This window comes from Hyla sarda, chromosome 2 (assembly GCF_029499605.1).
Source record: "Hyla sarda isolate aHylSar1 chromosome 2, aHylSar1.hap1, whole genome shotgun sequence".
NCBI lineage: Eukaryota > Metazoa > Chordata > Amphibia > Anura > Hylidae > Hyla > Hyla sarda.
Genome location: NC_079190.1, coordinates 440,585,335 through 440,603,196, shown reverse-complemented (window position 1 = coordinate 440,603,196; position 17,862 = coordinate 440,585,335). Strand labels below are relative to the sequence as shown.

Sequence of the window (17,862 nt, the reverse complement as noted above, 5' to 3'; positions counted from 1 at the left end):
TTTCCTTTTTTTTTTTTGCTAATCCTTTACCTCTGGTATGCATCTGATTTTTTCATTTTTTTTTTTTTCAAATTATTTGTGAGTTTTTTCTCATTGTTAAATAACAAAAATGACAGACATAACATATCTTCCACATTACCAGATTTATCATTAAGTAATGACTTAAAAAAAAAAACGTACTTCCTGTTCCTGATTCCTGAAACCACGAGCAAAATGGATGCAACTCCAAGAAGACCAACAACCACCCCAAATACAATCATCCATGACTTGCTGGAAGATGTAGCTTCAGGAGGGAGGGTAGGGGGGATGGCAAGGAACTCCAGAGTGTTGTCATCTAGTAGAAAGGCACTGTTAATCCGGTTCCTTTCAAGCCTGTGAACAGATGTATGTGTGAGAAAAGCTGGTTCCCAAAATGGTGGCAAGAAAAACTACAACTGAAACATGCATATGTGGTGACCCACGGTGTATGGCGGGACCACGGGGTGTAGCGGTATAGGTGGATGGGGCAAGATGGTATTAACCCCCAGGGCAAGGTGTTGTTAATCCCTAATGTTCGTGATACCAGAGTGGTTTTTGGGTACCCGAACCACATGAACAGTATTTCTGCTATTTCAATGGCTAGGCAGTGAAAGGAGAGTCCACAACCATTTATGGTTTAATGGAGGCTTTACTGAGTTAAAACAGGTGTTATTATCTTCACAGCTAGGCCAGAATCCCAGAGAGGTGGCCAGGAACACAGAAGGACCTCACAGCTTGCTGGAACCAATTAAACTTGTAATAGACTTTAGAATCTTGACTTTAGGCTGGACTTGACTATAGGTAGTAGTGACAGCTGACATAGACTTTTGACTTACTGGAATGACTGTAGCTTTGCGGCCTTCCAGGTGCTGGTCACTAGAACTGAGATCTCTGGTGTTTACTGAAGTGCTAAGAGAGAGAATTGTATTGGCTGCCCCCTTATATAGAGGGGGGGGGGGGGTTGAGCCAAAGCCCATTGGTCAAGCTGCGGGTCATGTGTTAAACTGGTGCCCTCTGGGTAACATCATGTGAACATATCATGTGACCTCCACAGGTCCTTAACACTTTATACACAAAATACATAACTTTATACCTAGTATACATTGACATTTCACAGGTCCTTTAGATGCCTATACATTAGGACACTGACTAACCATAAAATAAGATAGATAACAGTACAGTAACAGCAGGGGAGACACTGCAGGAGAGCCCCCAAGTCACTGAGGGACTCAACCTGACAGGGTCTAATTGGAGTGCAGGACCATGTCCTGTACTGGGAAATTACACATACAAATATATGAACCATAGTAAATAGATCACAGGGTTACGGCAAAGTGAATCAATAAATTACACATACCCCGATGATGCTGCTTCAACTTATCCCACAATAAAAAGCTTTTATACATTATGGGGCAATGAGAAGATGAAAAAGACCCAAAATAGGCCAGACTTTAATTGAGCACTCTCATTAAAACAAACTTTTGCTATTGCGCTCCTTATGGTAAATAAAAAATATTTCTTATATACTTTGTTTAAAAAAAATTAAGTTTTCTATGTTTTATTTGTGCTTAAAAAAAGCTCAAGAGCACATTTTCCCCCATCTCATACACAGACTTTGGACTGAAGCCCAAACACAGGAAGTGCAGCCTGGAGTGCTGAGGAGGGGGGGGGGGTGCCCAGCCTCATCTTATCATAGCTCCTCTCACACTTAACTTCCATATGCTGTTGATTGGACACCCTCCCCCCCCCCCCCCCCCACCCTCAGCACTCCAGGCTGCACTTCATGTGTTTAGGCTTTGGTTCAAAGTCTGTGTATGCACATATTGTAGGGATCAGCTCACACGATGGGACGGCAATGACAGTGTTCACACAGGCATCAGGTTTCATAAAATCCAAAAGGCTGTTTATTCACAGGACTTTGGCACATAACATAGTGCAATACAAAATAATAAACACCTAAGCCTGCACGGCTCTGACTAACACACAGGACACCTCACTAAGCTAACACATAAAGTAAAGCAAGTCCAAAGCATAACACAGTTCACACCTGTGGGTTTTGGGAGCAGCTCCAGTCAGGCTGCACCTACCAGTCTATCCTCTCCCTTACTAAAAGTCCCAGCATGTCTTTATGCAGCGGTCCCTCAACATACAATGGTAATCCGTTCCAAACGGACCATCGTTTGTTGAAACCATCGTATGTTGAGGGATCCGTGCAATGTAAAGTATAGGACAGTGGTCTACAACCTTCGGACCTCCAGATGTTGCAAAACTACAACACCCAGCATGCCCGGACAGCCGTTGGCTGTCCGGGCATGCTGGGTGTTGTAGTTTTGCAACATCTGGAGGTCCGCAGGTTGAAGACCACTGTTAGAGGAAGTTGTACTCACCTGTCCCCGCCGCTCCGGACAGTCACCGCTCGTCACCCCTGTCCTGGATGTCGCCGTCCATCGCTGTCACCACGTCCCCGAGGTGTCCCCGACGCTCCGGCAAGGCCTCTGCGCGCTCTGTCGCCGCCATCACGTTGTTACGCACGCCGCTCCTATTGGATGACGGGACGGCGTGCGCAGCGACGTGATGACGACGATGGAGAGTGCCGACGATGCAGGGGATCCCGAAGAGGACACGCCGGAGCCCCGAGGACAGGTGAGTGACCATCACCGGAGCTCACGGGGCACCGTAAACGGCTATCCAGTGGCAGCTGAAGCAGTCAGCGCTGCCGGATAGCCGTTTATGCGATGGCGCCGACATAAAAAAGCATCATATGTTGATGCTGCCTCTGAGAGGCCATCGTATGTTGAAATGATCGTATGTCGGGGCCATCGTAGGTCGAGGGGTCACTGTATATGGATTTCAATTAGTTCAGGCAATTTCAGCTGGACCAGATATGAGAGGAGGGAAAAACTCGTAACGGACCAGGGAATGTGGACTGGACTTAACCCGGCATGGATCGTGCCTGATTGAGAAAACCAGGGGAAAAATAGACACCATTCAGCACTTTTCCATACACTTTACCACAATATATATATATATATATATATATATATATATATATATATATATTAATCTGTTAGCTGCAATTCTCGCTCCAAAGACATTGGGAGTCTTTCTACACCTGTGAGGTCTTCTGCATTTACCTTATAGCATTCTTCACTTCTGCGCTTTGTAATGGCTCTGAGCTATTTGAAGGGGATGTTACCACAAACCAGAATGACACTCTTGGAGTCACATTGCAAATCACAATGTCTGAAATCCTGTATCCAGAGAAAAAAGTACAATGTGTCAGCAGTATGCCATATTCATCATACTAGAAGCGTCATTTACAATGCTTTGTGATGAAGCTATAAGTATGGGAAACAATAATGTTCAAGGGCTTCTCCAAAAACGACTTAAGGTATTAACTATAAGGGAGTTAATATAACGTATCCCCTATCCACAGGAGAAATGTTGGATTGTGGGATCTGACTTCAGAACGGGGCCCCGTGTGATTGTGCCAAAGGGAGCTGAGTGCTGTGCAAGAGTCACTGCTTCATTCATAACAATTAGAGATGAGCGAACTTACAGTAAATTCGATTTGTCACGAACTTCTTGGCTCGGCAGTTGATGACTTTTCCGGCATAAATTAGTTCAGCTTTCCGGTGCTCCGGTGGGCTGGAAAAGGTGGACACAGTCCTAGTAGACTCTTTCCTAGGAATGTATCCACCTTTTCCAGCCCACCGGAGCACCGGAAGGCTGAACTAATTTACGCAGGGAAAGTCATCAACTGCCGAGCCGAGAAGTTCGTGACAAATTGAATTTACTGTAAGTTCGCTCATCTCTAATAACAATGAGACGAGGCCCATTCTTAAAATGGCAGTGGGTTCCAGTAGTTGGACCTTGCTCAATCTGACACTGATTCCCTATCCTGTAAAACAATTTGCTACAATGTGACTATGTGGTACATGTAGTTTATCTATGTGAGTGTTTTCCCCAAGTCATGTTCCTAGGGGTTCAGGAAGCTGAGACCCAAAGTACGGAGAGTTCTGAATCAATTAAAGAAGTACTCCAGGATAGAGAAATGTATCCCCTATCCTAAGGATAGGGGATAGGTGTCAGATTGCTGGGGGTCCGACTGCTGTGATGTCATTCACCCTGTCTGACCTGAGAACACCATGTTACAGAGCAGGAGGAGCTGATCAAATTAAAATACAGCTTTTCTGGAAAAATATTCTATATAATTTTCATAAAATGTATTTTATCCCTACATATTATGGGCGGTCTTTATCGGAGACTGACAGTTATCTTTGTATGCACACACATGCAGGGAAGGCTGTCAATCACTGGTTGACCCGCCAACTGGACTCTAGCTAAGAATGGTTAAACTGAATCTTTTCCCACAAAAATATACATCAATCTTCTTAGCTCAAACTGATCAACGATTCCCTGTAACACAGGCAAAAAGGGAAAAATGTTAAAGGGGTTGTCCAGGGAAAACAAAAGTTTGCTCCATGGCCGGGGGTGGTATAACAGTAAAAATGGTATACTCCACCTCCTACGGTCCACCCCAGCTGCTGCGCAATGCTCCCAGTCCCCTGCTTGTCTCTACTTCTTCTGGATTCTGGGTTATCCCAACCCCTAAATGACTTGAGGCAACACCACAGCAGCCATTGGTTGTTCCAGCAATGCACCAAATTTCTGTCCTGGGACAACCCCTGTAAGTTTTGTCATGATTTGTCCATTGAGATAAAGGGGTACAACGGAGGAAACAAAAGGGGGAGATTTATCAAAACCTGTCCAGAGGAAACGTTGCTTAGGTGCCCATAGCAACCAATCAAATAACTTCTTTCATTTTTTTTAAAAGGCCTCTGAAAAATTTAAGAAGCGATCTGATTGGTTGCTGTGGGAAACTTGGCAACTTTTTTTCTGGATACGTTTTGATAAATCTCCCCCAAAATGTTTTGAAATCCACTGGTGCCAGAAAGTTAAACAGATTTGTAAATCATTTCTATTAAAAATCTTAATCCTTCCAGTACTTATCAGCTGCTGTATGCTCCAGAGGAAGTTGTGTAGTTCTTTCCAGTCTGACCACAGTGCTCTCTGCTGACATCTCTGTTCATGTCAGGAACTGTCCAGAGTATGAGCAAATCCTTAAAGGGGTATTGCAGGAAAAACATTTTTTTATATCAAATGGCTCCAGAAAGTTAAACAGATTTGTAAATTACTTCTATTAAAAAATCTTAATCCTTCCAGTAGTTATCAGCTGCTTAAGTTGAGTTGTTCTTTTCTATCTGACAACAGTGCTCTCTGCTGACACCTCTGTCTCAGGAGCTGTCTAGAGAAGGAGAAAATACCCATAGCAAACCTCTAATGCTTCAGACAATTCCTGAGACAAGCAGAGGTGTCAGCAAAGAGCACTGTTGTCAGAAAGAAAACAACTTAACTTCAGCAGCTGATAACCACTGGAAGGATTAAGATTTTTTTTTAATAGAAGTTATTTACAAATCTATTTAACTTTCTGGAGCCAGTTAAAAAAAAAAAAAAAAAAAACCTTATCCCCTTAAGGACCAATCCCATTTTCACCTTAAGGACCAGAGCGTTTTTTGCACATCTGACCACTGTCACTTTAAGCATTAATAACTCTGGGATGCTTTTACTTTTCAGTCTGATTCCGAGAAAGTTTTTTCGTGACATATTCTACTCTATGTTAGTGGTAAATTTTTGTCAATACGTGCATCATTTCTTAGTGAAAAATAAAAAAAAATTATGAAAAAATTGAAAATGTAGATTTTTTTGAACTTTGAAGCTCCCTGCTTGTAAGGAGAATAGACCTTCCAAATAAATTATATATTGATTCCCATATACAATATGTCTACTTTATGTTTGCATCATAAAGTTGACATGTTTTTACTTTTGGAAGACATCAAATTTTCAAAATCTGAATTTTTCAGGGACCAGTAAATACCCCATAAATGACCCCATTATAAAAACTGCAGCCCTCAAAGTATTCAAAATGACATATGCAAAATCTAGAAACATAGATAGAATATGTTGGCAAATAAGAACCATGGGGGAGATTTATCAAAACCTGTTCAGAGGAAAATTGCTCAGAGCAACCAATCAGCTCGCTTCTTAAAATTTTAACAAGGCCTCTACAAAATGAAGACTCAAATATAAAAAAATATGTGCCATTATTCTGGTGGTGGTATATAGATGTAGCTGTGAGTGTAGGTATGCTCACCTTCTCGTGTTGCGCTCGGGGCACAACACCGCACGTAGCTTGGATCCCTGGTATACAGGGGTCATATGGTTCCGGAAGGGCTGCTCGCACTCTGCCGCCTCGAGGAAAAATCCCGGACGTCTGGTTTGCTGAGAAGAAATGTGTAGGATCTCTGATCCGAAAAAGATGGTGCCTTAGAGTGCTCCTTTCCAAAAGGGAGGGTGATCCTGGGATCAGATAGGCTGATCCTCCTTTTATGCAAAAAAGCCAGCGAAAATTCCAGCGGACAAATCAAAATATACGATAGGATCCATGTTATTATTGTTGTTATTGTTTTATGATTTAATCACTGTGACAAGCGTTGGATATCTCTTGTTTTTATATGTATCATATTTTGATTTGTCCGCTGGAATTTTCGCGGGCTTTTTTGCATAAAAGAGGGATCAGCCTATCTGATCCCAGGATCTGACAAAGAGGGGGTCCCACTCCTCGAAACGCGTTATCCTATGTTTGCACTGTACCTGCAATAAATCTCTAGATTTTATCTACCTTCCGTTTGTGTGGCTATTAATTCCACTCCCTCCCTTTTGGAAAGGAGCACTCTAAGGCACCATCTTTTTCGGATCAGAGATCCTACACATTTCTTCTCAGCTCTACAAAATGAAGGAAGCCATCTGATTGGTTGCTATAGGCAACTTTTTCTTTGCACAAGTTTTGATAAATCTCCCCCCATTTGGCCAATCTAGTCTGCCCAATATTCTGAATGCTATGAATAGTTCCTGGCCCTATCTTGTATTTGCAGCTACCACTTCTGCAGGAAGGCTATTCCATGCATCCACTACTCTCTCAGTAAAGTAATACTTCCTGATATAACTGCAGAAATCTTTGCTCCTCTTATCTCCTTCTTTACCGTGTTGATTCCCTTTATGTATTTAAAAGTTTCTATCATATCCCCACTGTCTCTTCTTTCTTCCATGTTATCATGTTAGCTCTCCAAACCTGATTTGTATGTCCTGCCAACCATATATAACTATTAGTAATGTACAGTAGTTATAATCCACATGAGACCAGATCTTTTTGAAACTGGATTATTGTTACATTTTATCTTGCCACTCATTTACTGTATATCATAAAGGTTAAAGCCATTACTGTATTACCTGTTCTTGGAACTTACTGAATTGCACTGTTCACATGAGCTCGCATGGCAAATACAATCACAGCTTTAAAGAGAAATTCTTCATCATCATTCCATGGATACTGAAAGTGAGGAAGGGGTAAGTTGAGGTGCAAACCAAGTACCAAAAAACATTTTGAGAATCATTACATTACATTTAGCCTCAGGTTACTGTGTGCTTGGGTCTAATCTCACATTCACATCCCAACTAGATCATATACAATAGATAGCTGACTTTCAAGGTGTCTCTTCAATATGTTTAATATACTGTGATTATAAGGAATAGATTGGACTAAACCCCATACACTTAATACTTTGAAATAAATCATACAGTGGAATTTACACTTCCAAATTAATGCAAGCTTCATATGTCTAATCCCAAAAAAAGAAGAGGAAAAAAAGAAAGAAAAATAAGGTAAGACTAAGGCTGGGTTCACACCACGTTTTTCAAATACGGTAACCGTATACGGTTTTCCGCAAAAAAACGTATATGACCGTATCCAAAACCGTATGCATAGAGAATGCATTGTAAACCGTATTCCAAATGTTGTGTACGATTGCATCCGATTTGCCGATTTTTCAACCGTAGGCAAAAACGCGGTCGACCACGTTTTTGCCTCCGGTTGGAAAACCGTATGCGAACCGTATGAGTTTCTTTTAACATTGTTGCCTATGAGAACTGTACACAGAATTTCAGAATACGGTTGCACACGGTTTTTCTAATCCGTTTTTGGAGTTGACACATGCGCAGATTGGAATTTCAATAGAACAATAGTAACTTTATTAAATTGCTGGAAAACTAATTCCAACAAAATAGCAAAACCGTTGGCAAAAACTGATGCAAACGGATAGAACAGTACGGGGAAAAACCGTATACGTTTTAATTTGGAGTCATACGGTTGTATAAGGTTGCATACGGTTTTTGCCATAAGTTTTTTAGCGGAAAACCGTATACGGTAACCGTATTTGAAAAACGGGGTGTGAACCCAGCCTTAGCCCAGCAAAGTTTGTCCCCTTTTCACCAGTTAGCTGCACCCCTCTATGCGCTGGTCACCTCTTCTACCCCTCCCCAGATACCAGGGGCAGAACGTTTTTGAACTCTAGCCACCGAGGGAAATACCCAGTGGATTACAAAGGCAATTTACTTATCTTATAAACTCTGACATCTTGGCACATGAGAGGGTCAATTAACTGATGACAGGTATGCATGGATTCAGGGTCAAAAGCCCAATATAGCCACACTCTTACTTTATACCCTAAAAACCTGTGATAGGTCTGCTGTAGGGTCCATTCACACATACAGTATCCTGCACATATTTGATGCTACAGATTTGAAGCTGTGTTTAGTCATGTAGTTCAGTCATAAAATCTGCAGCTTCATATCTTGCACATCAAATACAGTTTGGCAAGTTTAGTCAGCCACCAATTGTGCAAGTTCTCCCACTTGACGTTAAGAGGGGCCTGTAATTTTCATCATAGGTATACCTCAACTATTAAAGACATAATGAGAAAAAAAAATCCATCAAATCACATTGTCTGATTTTTTAAGAATTTATTTGCAAATTATGGTGGAAAATAAGTATTTGGTCACCTACAAACAAGATTTCTGACTCTCAAAGACCTGTAACTTCTTCTTTAAAGGGGTACTCTGGTGAAAACCTTTTTTATTTTAAATCAACTGGTGCCAGAAAGTTAAACATATTTGTAAATTACTTCTATTAAAAAATCTTAATCCTTCCAGTACTTATTAGCTGCTGAATGCTACAGAGGAAATTCCTTTCTTTTTGGAACACTGGTGACATCACGAGCACAGTGCTCTCTGCTGACATCTCTGTCCATTTTAGCAACCGTGCATAGCAGGTGTATGCTAAGGGCTGCATGGTGGCTTAGTGGTTAGCACTGCTGCCTTGCAGTGCTGGGGCCTTGGGTTCAAATCCCACTAAGGACAACAAAAAAATAAAGACTTATTATTATTATTATAATAACGTCAGCAGAGAGCACTGTGCTTGTGATGTCATCAGAGAGCATTCCAAAAAGAAAAGAATTTCCTCTGTAGTATTCAGCAGCTCATAAGTACAGGAAGGATTAAGATTTTTTAACAGAAGTAATGTAAAAATCTGTTTAACTTTCCGGAGCCAGTTGATTTAAAAGAAAAAAGGTTTTCACCGGAGTACCCCTTTAAGAGTCTCCTCTGTCCTCCACTTGTTACTTGTATTAATGGCACCTGCTTGAACTTGTTATCAGTATAAAAGACACCTGTCCACAACCTCAAACTGTCACACTTCAAACTTCACTATGGCCAAGACCAAAGAGATGTCGAAGGACACCAGAAACAAAATTGTAGACCTTCACCATGCTGGGAAGACTTGACTAGGGGATATCCTAGCTGCTTACCTTTTTTCACCCCCAAAGAATCTCCCAATAACAGCTGACACCAGTTTAGTGGTACAAAAGGCCACAGCCATATTTATTAACAATTAGCAATTTAAACATTGTCATAACACATTGTATGAACAACATACAAAAAAACATGAAATACATGAAAACCCTACAGCGGAGGAAGAATCTGGAGGCATCGTCCTCTTTTTGACCCCAAGTAAACCAATGTATCAAGCCTCCTACATTTGCCCCTAGCTGTAAGGCACCAAACCCAGGGACACCGTTTCCGAGGCTCAATCCTCTCCCTGGGGCCCATGCCCACAGAAAATTCTTCACCAGACTGAGTACCGTCCCCAGCCTTCCCTCCACAAATACCTTCTCAAACCACCAAAATTGCCACTCATGCCTCCAAATCCCTCTCCCGCTACCGCTGCCACGACAAGAACACCCTCACCAGTTATTAGGGCGGACGGGAACTTCGCTGACCTTGTGCCGACTGACCCCTTCCTGACCCAGCCCCCTACTTCTTAAACCCCCTGTTATGTGCCCCTCTGCTCCGTTTTTCTCCACTACAGGGCTTCATTGACTAGGGGATATCCTAGATGCTTACCTTTTGTCACCCCAAAGAATCTCCCAATAACAACTGACACCAGTTTAGTGGTTCAAAAGGCCACAGCAGCCCATATTTATTAACAATTAACAATTTAAACATTGTCATAACACATTGTATGAACATCATACAAAAAAACATGAAATACATAACAACCCTACAGCGGAGGAAGGATCTGGAGGCATCGTGTCCTTTTTGACCCCAAGTAAACCAATGTACCAAGCCTCCTACATTTGCCCCTAGCCGTAAGGCACCAGACCCAGGGACACCATTTCAGAGGCCCAATCCTCTCCCCGGGGCCCATGCCCACAGAGAATTCTTCACCAGGCTGAGTACCATCCCGAGCCTCACCTCCACAAACACCTTCTCAAACCACCAAAATTGCCACTCATGCTTCCAAATCCCTCTCCTGCTACCGCCACAACGGTGGCATGTGACACCTCACATGCCCCCCTTTCCGCCACAACTCCACAGCTCACTGAACTGCCTCCCTGATTTCAAGAATCCACAAACCCACACCCAAAGCATTGAGGTGCACCCCACCCGGGTCCATAAACTCAGGAGCACCCCCCCCCCCCCCTCCAACTCACGATGGCAAACCACCAATCCCCCATTTCTAGCAACAAATCTACCTACTGCCTTGTTCACCTTAACTCGGGCCCTGTTCAACCCAGCCACCGACCTCACCTGACGCAACTTCAGTCTAGCCACCATGTCATACCAAACCAAAACAATCCCAGGAAACGTGGCCCACAACCTCAACAAATCCACCTTAATGTCACGCAAGAGATCCCTCTATCTCCTAACCACCAGGTCATTCCCCCCCCCCCCCCGCATGTACCACATAGAACTGAGGCAGCAACCCAGGCCACTGCAGCCCCCCTCTACCCAGCCAGTGCACCAGGGCCGCTTATCAAGGAAACCAGCCCGAACTACCTCTCTGACCACATAGGAATGACCGACAATCCAGATGAGACACAGACAACTGAGGCCGAACATAAACATGAAACCGGTCCTACTCCCACCTTCCAGTGCGTTTGATGACATCAGAATGCAAACCCCACCGAGCCACTTCCATAGCCACCCCAATGTGAAAAGAGTGAGAGCAAAACTCCCCAGGCACCCTCCCAAGTGCGGACAGACACAAATGAAAAACTCTAACAAACTGGAAACACAATAAAATGGACCCATCCCCATGAATCAATAAAGGCGCAGCCCCCAAAAAACACGAAAACACTCCACCAGGCATACCGCTGACCCCTGCAAAGGCGCCAGCCTAACCAAGACCCCTTTGCCTAAAGTGTCTGTCTTAGACCGACGAACCATACACTCCAAACCCCCATTTCCCAAACTCACATCCCCCCACCAGAAGACCCCCAACTACCTTCCCACTCGGAGTCACCAACTCCGAAATACGAAACGCCTCAAAAAAGGCTAACAAAAAAGCCAGCCGAAACAAAGCGGCCTCATACGCCGAAAAACAAACAGACCCCAACGCATCACCCACCTGAACCAGCAAGGAAAAAGACACCGGTCTCATTGAGTCCCGCGAACTAGCCCCCTTACGGAAACCCCGCACCGCTTGTCCAAAAAATATTTAGTGACATCCTGCAAACCCTTGGCCTTAAACCAAAAAGCCAGAGCCGACAGCCGTCGGCCCATACTGGCAAGTAAAACCCCCTCACAGAAAGCCCGGCCGACATAAAACAGCAGAGCCGCTTCCCAATCCGCCACCGAACTGAGACCCTCCAACCGCCCAGTCAAAGACTCCCACTCCAACCACCACCTGCTGTAGGCCGTCAAAGTAGCCCTACTCACAGACCGACCAACCAATCCCAACGCCACAGTTACACTCACCTCCACAGTAGTGTTGAGCGGCATAGGCCATATTCGAATTCGCGAATATTCGCGAATATATGGACGAATATTCGTCATATATTCGCGAATATTCGCATATTCGTTATACCCCCGTTTTATTTTCGCATATGCGAATATTCGCGTATGCGAAAATTAACCTGTGTGAAAAGTTGCATATACACAGTTAGCACATGTGAAAATTCGCATATGCGAAAATTCGCATATGCGAAAATTAGCATATGCTATTTTCGCATATGCGAATTTTCGCACGCCAGTCTCACACAGTAGTATTTGAGCCTTCTTTACACCACATAAGCTGGAAGCAGAGAGGGATGATCACTGTGATGTGTACTGTTAAGAAAAAAAAAAAAAAAAAAAAAAAAAAAACGAATATTCGTAATTACGAATATATAGCGCTATATTCGCGAAATTCGAATTGCGAATATTCGCGAGCAACACTACTCCACAGCCAGTCCGGACATGGAATCCCCTGCTCCTCCGCTCCAGGCGCCAGTGTTGGCAATAGAATTCTCCACCCCCGCCACATGAGAAGCCACATACTGCAAATTATACTGTAAACCCTTCAAAACTAACTGCCGCAACAATTGCACAACCGGCGGGGAAATTGACGGCCTGCACCACCCCCAGATTATCACACCGAAAAAACAAACTTGCCTATTGCTAAAGCGCAGGCCCCAAGTCTCCACCGCCACAACAATGGGAAACAGCTCCAAAAATGCAAGATTCCGAACCAACCCAACCTCCTTCCAAGCTACTGGCCACTGACCCGCACACCACTGCCCCCCCCCCCAAGGTAAGCCCCAAAACCACAACTCCCTGCCGCATCAGTAAACAGTTGCAAATCCTGACTAGAGATTGGACGATTCACAACCATGGACCTTCCGTTATACGTCTCCAAAAAACCCTGCCACATGCCCGCCAAAAAACCCTGCCACATGTCCGCCGAAAAAACCTGCCTCATTGGGCATAATACGACAGGCAAAATTGAGACAACCCAGCCAAGACTGGACCTCCTGTAACCGCAACTTAGATGCCCTACACGCCCGAGCCACCTCCAACCTCAGCTCCTCCAACTTCTCCTCCGGCAACCGACACTCCATGGCTAAAGTATCTATAACTATACCCAAAAACTTAACCGACGTGGCCATACCCTCCGTTTTGTCAGGCGCTAAGGGCACCCCAAACCAGGTCGCCACCTGTGCCATAACCTGCAACAGCACTGCACAAACCTGAGACCCCACCGGGCCCACAAACAAAAAATCGTCACGATAATCGCCCCTCCGGAGCGCCTCATCCAGCAACCTCCGCAGCAATGCCTCGAGATCCGCCATCAGGTAGGGAGCTTCTTCTGCCAACTTCGCTGGCCTCACTGACCCCTTCCTGACCCAGCCCCTTCCTTCTTAAACCCCCCTTCCTAACTCCTCCCCCCACACAGCGTACCCCTACCACGTGTCCAGCCCCAGTCTCCCCCTGTTATGTGCCCCTCCTCTCCGATTTCCTCCTGAATCTGCAATAGGCAAGCAGCTTGGTGTGAAGAAATCAACTGTGGGAGCAATTATTAGAAAATGGAAGAAATACAAGACCACTGATAATCTCCCTCGTTCTGGGGCTCCACGCAAGATCTCACCCCGTGGTGTCAAAATGATCACAAGAACGGTGAGCAAAAATCCCAGAACCATACGGGTACCTAGTAAATGACCTGCAGAGAGCTGGGACGAAAGTAACAAAGGCTACCATCAGTAACACACTACGCTGCCAGAATCTCAAATCATGCAGTCCCAGACGTGCCCCCCTGATTAAGCCAGTACATGTCCGGGCCCGTCTGAAGTTTGCTGGAGAGCATTTGGATAATCCAGAAGAGTACTGGGAGAATGTCATGTGGTTAGATGAAACCAAAGGTGAACATTTTGGTAAAAACTCAACTTGTTGTGTTTGGAGGAGAAAGAATGGTGAGTTGCATCCAAAGAACACCATACCTCCTGTGAAGCATGGATGTGGAAATACCATGCTTTGGGGCTGTTTTTCTGCAAAGGCACCAGGACGACTGATCCGTGTAAAGGAAAGAATGAATAGGCCAATATATAGTGAGATTTTGAGTGAAAACTGCCTTCCATCAGCAAGGGCATTGAAGATGAAATGTGGCTGGGTTTTTCAGTATGACAATGATCCAAAACACACTGCCTAGGCAATGAAAAAGTAGCTTCGTAAGAAGCATTTCAAGGTCCTGGAGTGGCCTAGATAGTCTCCAGATCTCAATCCCATAGAAAACCTTTAGGAAGTTGAAAGTCCATTGTTACGCCGAGCGCTCCGGGTCCCCGCTCCTCCCCGGAGCGCTCGCTTCACTCTCCCCGCTGCAGCGCTCCGGTCACATCCTCTGACCCGGGGCGCTGCGATTCCGCTGCCAGCCGGGATGCGATTCGCGATGCGGGTAGCGCCCGCTCGCGATGCGCACCCCGGCTCCCGTACCTTACTCGCTCTCCGTCTGTTCTGTCCCGGCGCGCGCGGCCCCGCTCCCTAGGGCGCGCGCGCGCCGGGTCTCTGCGATTTAAAGGGCCACTGCGCCGCTGATTGGCGCAGTGGTTCCAATTAGTGTGTTCACCTGTGCACTTCCCTATATCACCTCACTTCCCCTGCACTCCCTTGCCGGATCTTGTTGCCATTGTGCCAGTGAAAGCGTTCCTTGTGTGTTCCTAGCCTGTGTTCCAGACCTTCTGCCGTTGCCCCTGACTACGATCCTTGCTGCCTGCCCCGACCTTCTGCTACGTCCGACCTTGCTTCTGCCTACTCCCTTGTACCGCGCCTATCTTCAGCAGCCAGAGAGGTGAGCCGTTGCTAGTGGATACGACCTGGTCACTACCGCCGCAGCAAGACCATCCCGCTTTGCGGCGGGCTCTGGTGAAAACCAGTAGTGGCTTAGAACCGGTCCACTAGCACGGTCCACGCCAATCCCTCTCTGGCACAGAGGATCCACTACCTGCCAGCCGGCATCGTGACAGTAGATCCGGCCATGGATCCCGCTGAAGTTCCTCTGCCAGTTGTCGCTGACCTCACCACGGTGGTCGCCCAGCAGTCACAACAGATAGCGCAACAAGGCCAACAGCTGTCTCAACTGACCGTTATGCTACAACAGTTACTACCACAGCTTCAGCAGTCATCTCCTCCGCCAGCTCCTGCACCTCCTCCGCAGCGAGTGGCCGCTCCTGGGCTACGCCTATCCTTGCCGGATAAATTTGATGGGGACTCTAAGTTTTGCCGTGGCTTTCTTTCCCAATGTTCCCTGCATCTGGAGATGATGTCGGACCTGTTTCCCACTGAAAGGTCTAAGGTGGCTTTCGTAGTCAGCCTTCTGTCCGGAAAAGCCCTGTCATGGGCCACACCGCTCTGGGACCGCAATGACCCCGTCACTGCCTCTGTACACTCCTTCTTCTCGGAAATCCGAAGTGTCTTTGAGGAACCTGCCCGAGCCTCTTCTGCTGAGACTGCCCTGTTGAACCTGGTCCAGGGTAATTCTTCCGTTGGCGAGTATGCCGTACAATTCCGTACTCTTGCTTCAGAATTGTCCTGGAATAATGAGGCCCTCTGCGCGACCTTCAAAAAAGGCCTATCCAGCAACATTAAAGATGTTCTGGCCGCACGAGAAATTCCTGCTAATCTACATGAACTTATTCACCTAGCCACTCGCATTGACATGCGTTTTTCCGAAAGGCGTCAGGAACTCCGCCAAGATATGGACTCTGTTCGCACGAGGCGTTTCTTCTCCTCGGCTCCTCTCTCCTCTGGTCCCCTGCAACCTGTTCCTGTGCCTCCCGCCGTGGAGGCTATGCAGGTCGACCGGTCTCGTCTGACACCTCAAGAGAGGACACGACGCCGTATGGAGAACCTCTGCCTGTACTGTGCTAGTACCGAACACTTCCTGAGGGATTGTCCTATCCGTCCTCCCCGCCTGGAAAGACGTACGCTGACTCCGCACAAAGGCGAGACAGTCCTTGATGTCTACTCTGCTTCTCCACGTCTTACTGTGCCTGTGCGGATGTCTGCCTCTGCCTTCTCCTTCTCTACTGTGGCCTTCTTGGACTCTGGATCTGCAGGAAATTTTATTTTGGCCTCTCTCGTCAACAGGTTCAACATCCCGGTGACCAGTCTCGCCAGACCCCTCTACATCAATTGTGTAAATAATGAAAGATTGGACTGTACCATACGTTTCCGCACGGAGCCCCTTCTTATGAGCATCGGATCTCATCACGAGAGGATTGAACTTTTGGTCCTCCCCAATTGCACCTCGGAAATTCTCCTTGGACTTCCCTGGCTTCAACTTCATTCCCCAACCTTGGATTGGTCCACTGGGGAGATCAAGAGTTGGGGGTCCTCTTGTTCCAAGAACTGTCTAAAACCGGTTCCCAGTAACCCTTGCCGTAACTCTGTGGTTCCTCCAGTAACCGGTCTCCCTAATGCCTATATGGACTTCGCGGATGTTTTCTGCAAAAAACAAGCTGAGACTCTACCTCCTCACAGGCCTTATGATTGTCCTATCGACCTCCTCCCGGGCACTACTCCACCCCGGGGCAGAATTTATCCTCTCTCTGCCCCAGAGACTCTTGCCATGTCTGAATACGTCCAGGAGAATCTAAAAAAGGGCTTTATCCGTAAATCCTCCTCTCCTGCCGGAGCCGGATTTTTCTTTGTGTCCAAAAAAGATGGCTCCCTACGTCCTTGCATTGACTACCGCGGTCTTAATAAAATCACGGTTAAGAACCGCTACCCCTTACCCCTCATCTCTGAACTCTTTGATCGCCTCCAAGGTGCCCACATCTTTACTAAATTGGACTTAAGAGGCGCCTATAACCTCATCCGCATCAGAGAGGGGGATGAGTGGAAAACGGCATTTAACACCAGAGATGGACACTTTGAGTATCTGGTCATGCCCTTTGGCCTGTGCAACGCCCCTGCCGTCTTCCAAGACTTTGTCAATGAAATTTTTCGTGATCTGTTATACTCCTGTGTTGTTGTATATCTGGACGATATCCTAATTTTTTCTGCCAATCTAGAAGAACACCGCCAGCATGTCCGTATGGTTCTTCAGAGACTTCGTGACAATCAACTCTATGCCAAAATTGAGAAATGTCTGTTTGAATGCCAATCTCTTCCTTTTCTAGGATATTTGGTCTCTGGCCAGGGACTACAGATGGATCCAGACAAACTCTCTGCCGTCTTAGATTGGCCACGCCCCTCCGGACTCCGTGCTATCCAACGCTTTTTGGGGTTCGCCAATTATTACAGGCAATTTATTCCACATTTTTCTACCATTGTGGCTCCTATCGTGGCTTTAACCAAAAAAAATGCTGATCCCAAGTCCTGGCCTCCTCAAGCAGAAGACGCCTTTAAACGACTCAAGTCTGCCTTTTCTTCGGCTCCCGTCCTCTCCAGACCTGACCCTTCCAAACCCTTCCTATTGGAGGTTGATGCCTCCTCAGTGGGAGCTGGAGCTGTTCTTCTACAAAAAAATTCCTCCGGGCATGCTGTCACTTGTGGTTTTTTCTCTAGGACCTTCTCTCCAGCGGAGAGGAACTACTCCATCGGGGATCGAGAGCTTCTAGCCATTAAATTAGCACT

General features: G+C 45.9%; 1 protein-coding gene and 1 long non-coding RNA gene across 3 annotated transcripts in view; one reads left to right on the top strand and one right to left on the bottom strand.

Moving 5' to 3' along the window:
• The window catches only part of CLTRN (collectrin, amino acid transport regulator), a 60,941-nt gene that overhangs the window by 17,094 nt on the left and 25,985 nt on the right, over positions 1-17,862 (bottom strand). For both annotated transcript variants that reach the window (XM_056559259.1, XM_056559260.1), the window contains 3 exons: positions 7,386-7,468; positions 3,153-3,269; positions 181-372 (listed from right to left, as the gene is read on the bottom strand). In XM_056559259.1, coding sequence (XP_056415234.1) covers positions 181-372; positions 3,153-3,269; positions 7,386-7,468 — 392 coding nt within the window. The remainder of the gene's footprint in view (positions 1-180; positions 373-3,152; positions 3,270-7,385; positions 7,469-17,862) is intronic.
• Positions 1-17,862, top strand: part of LOC130356992 (uncharacterized) — a 79,505-nt gene that overhangs the window by 57,596 nt on the left and 4,047 nt on the right. The window lies entirely within an intron of this gene.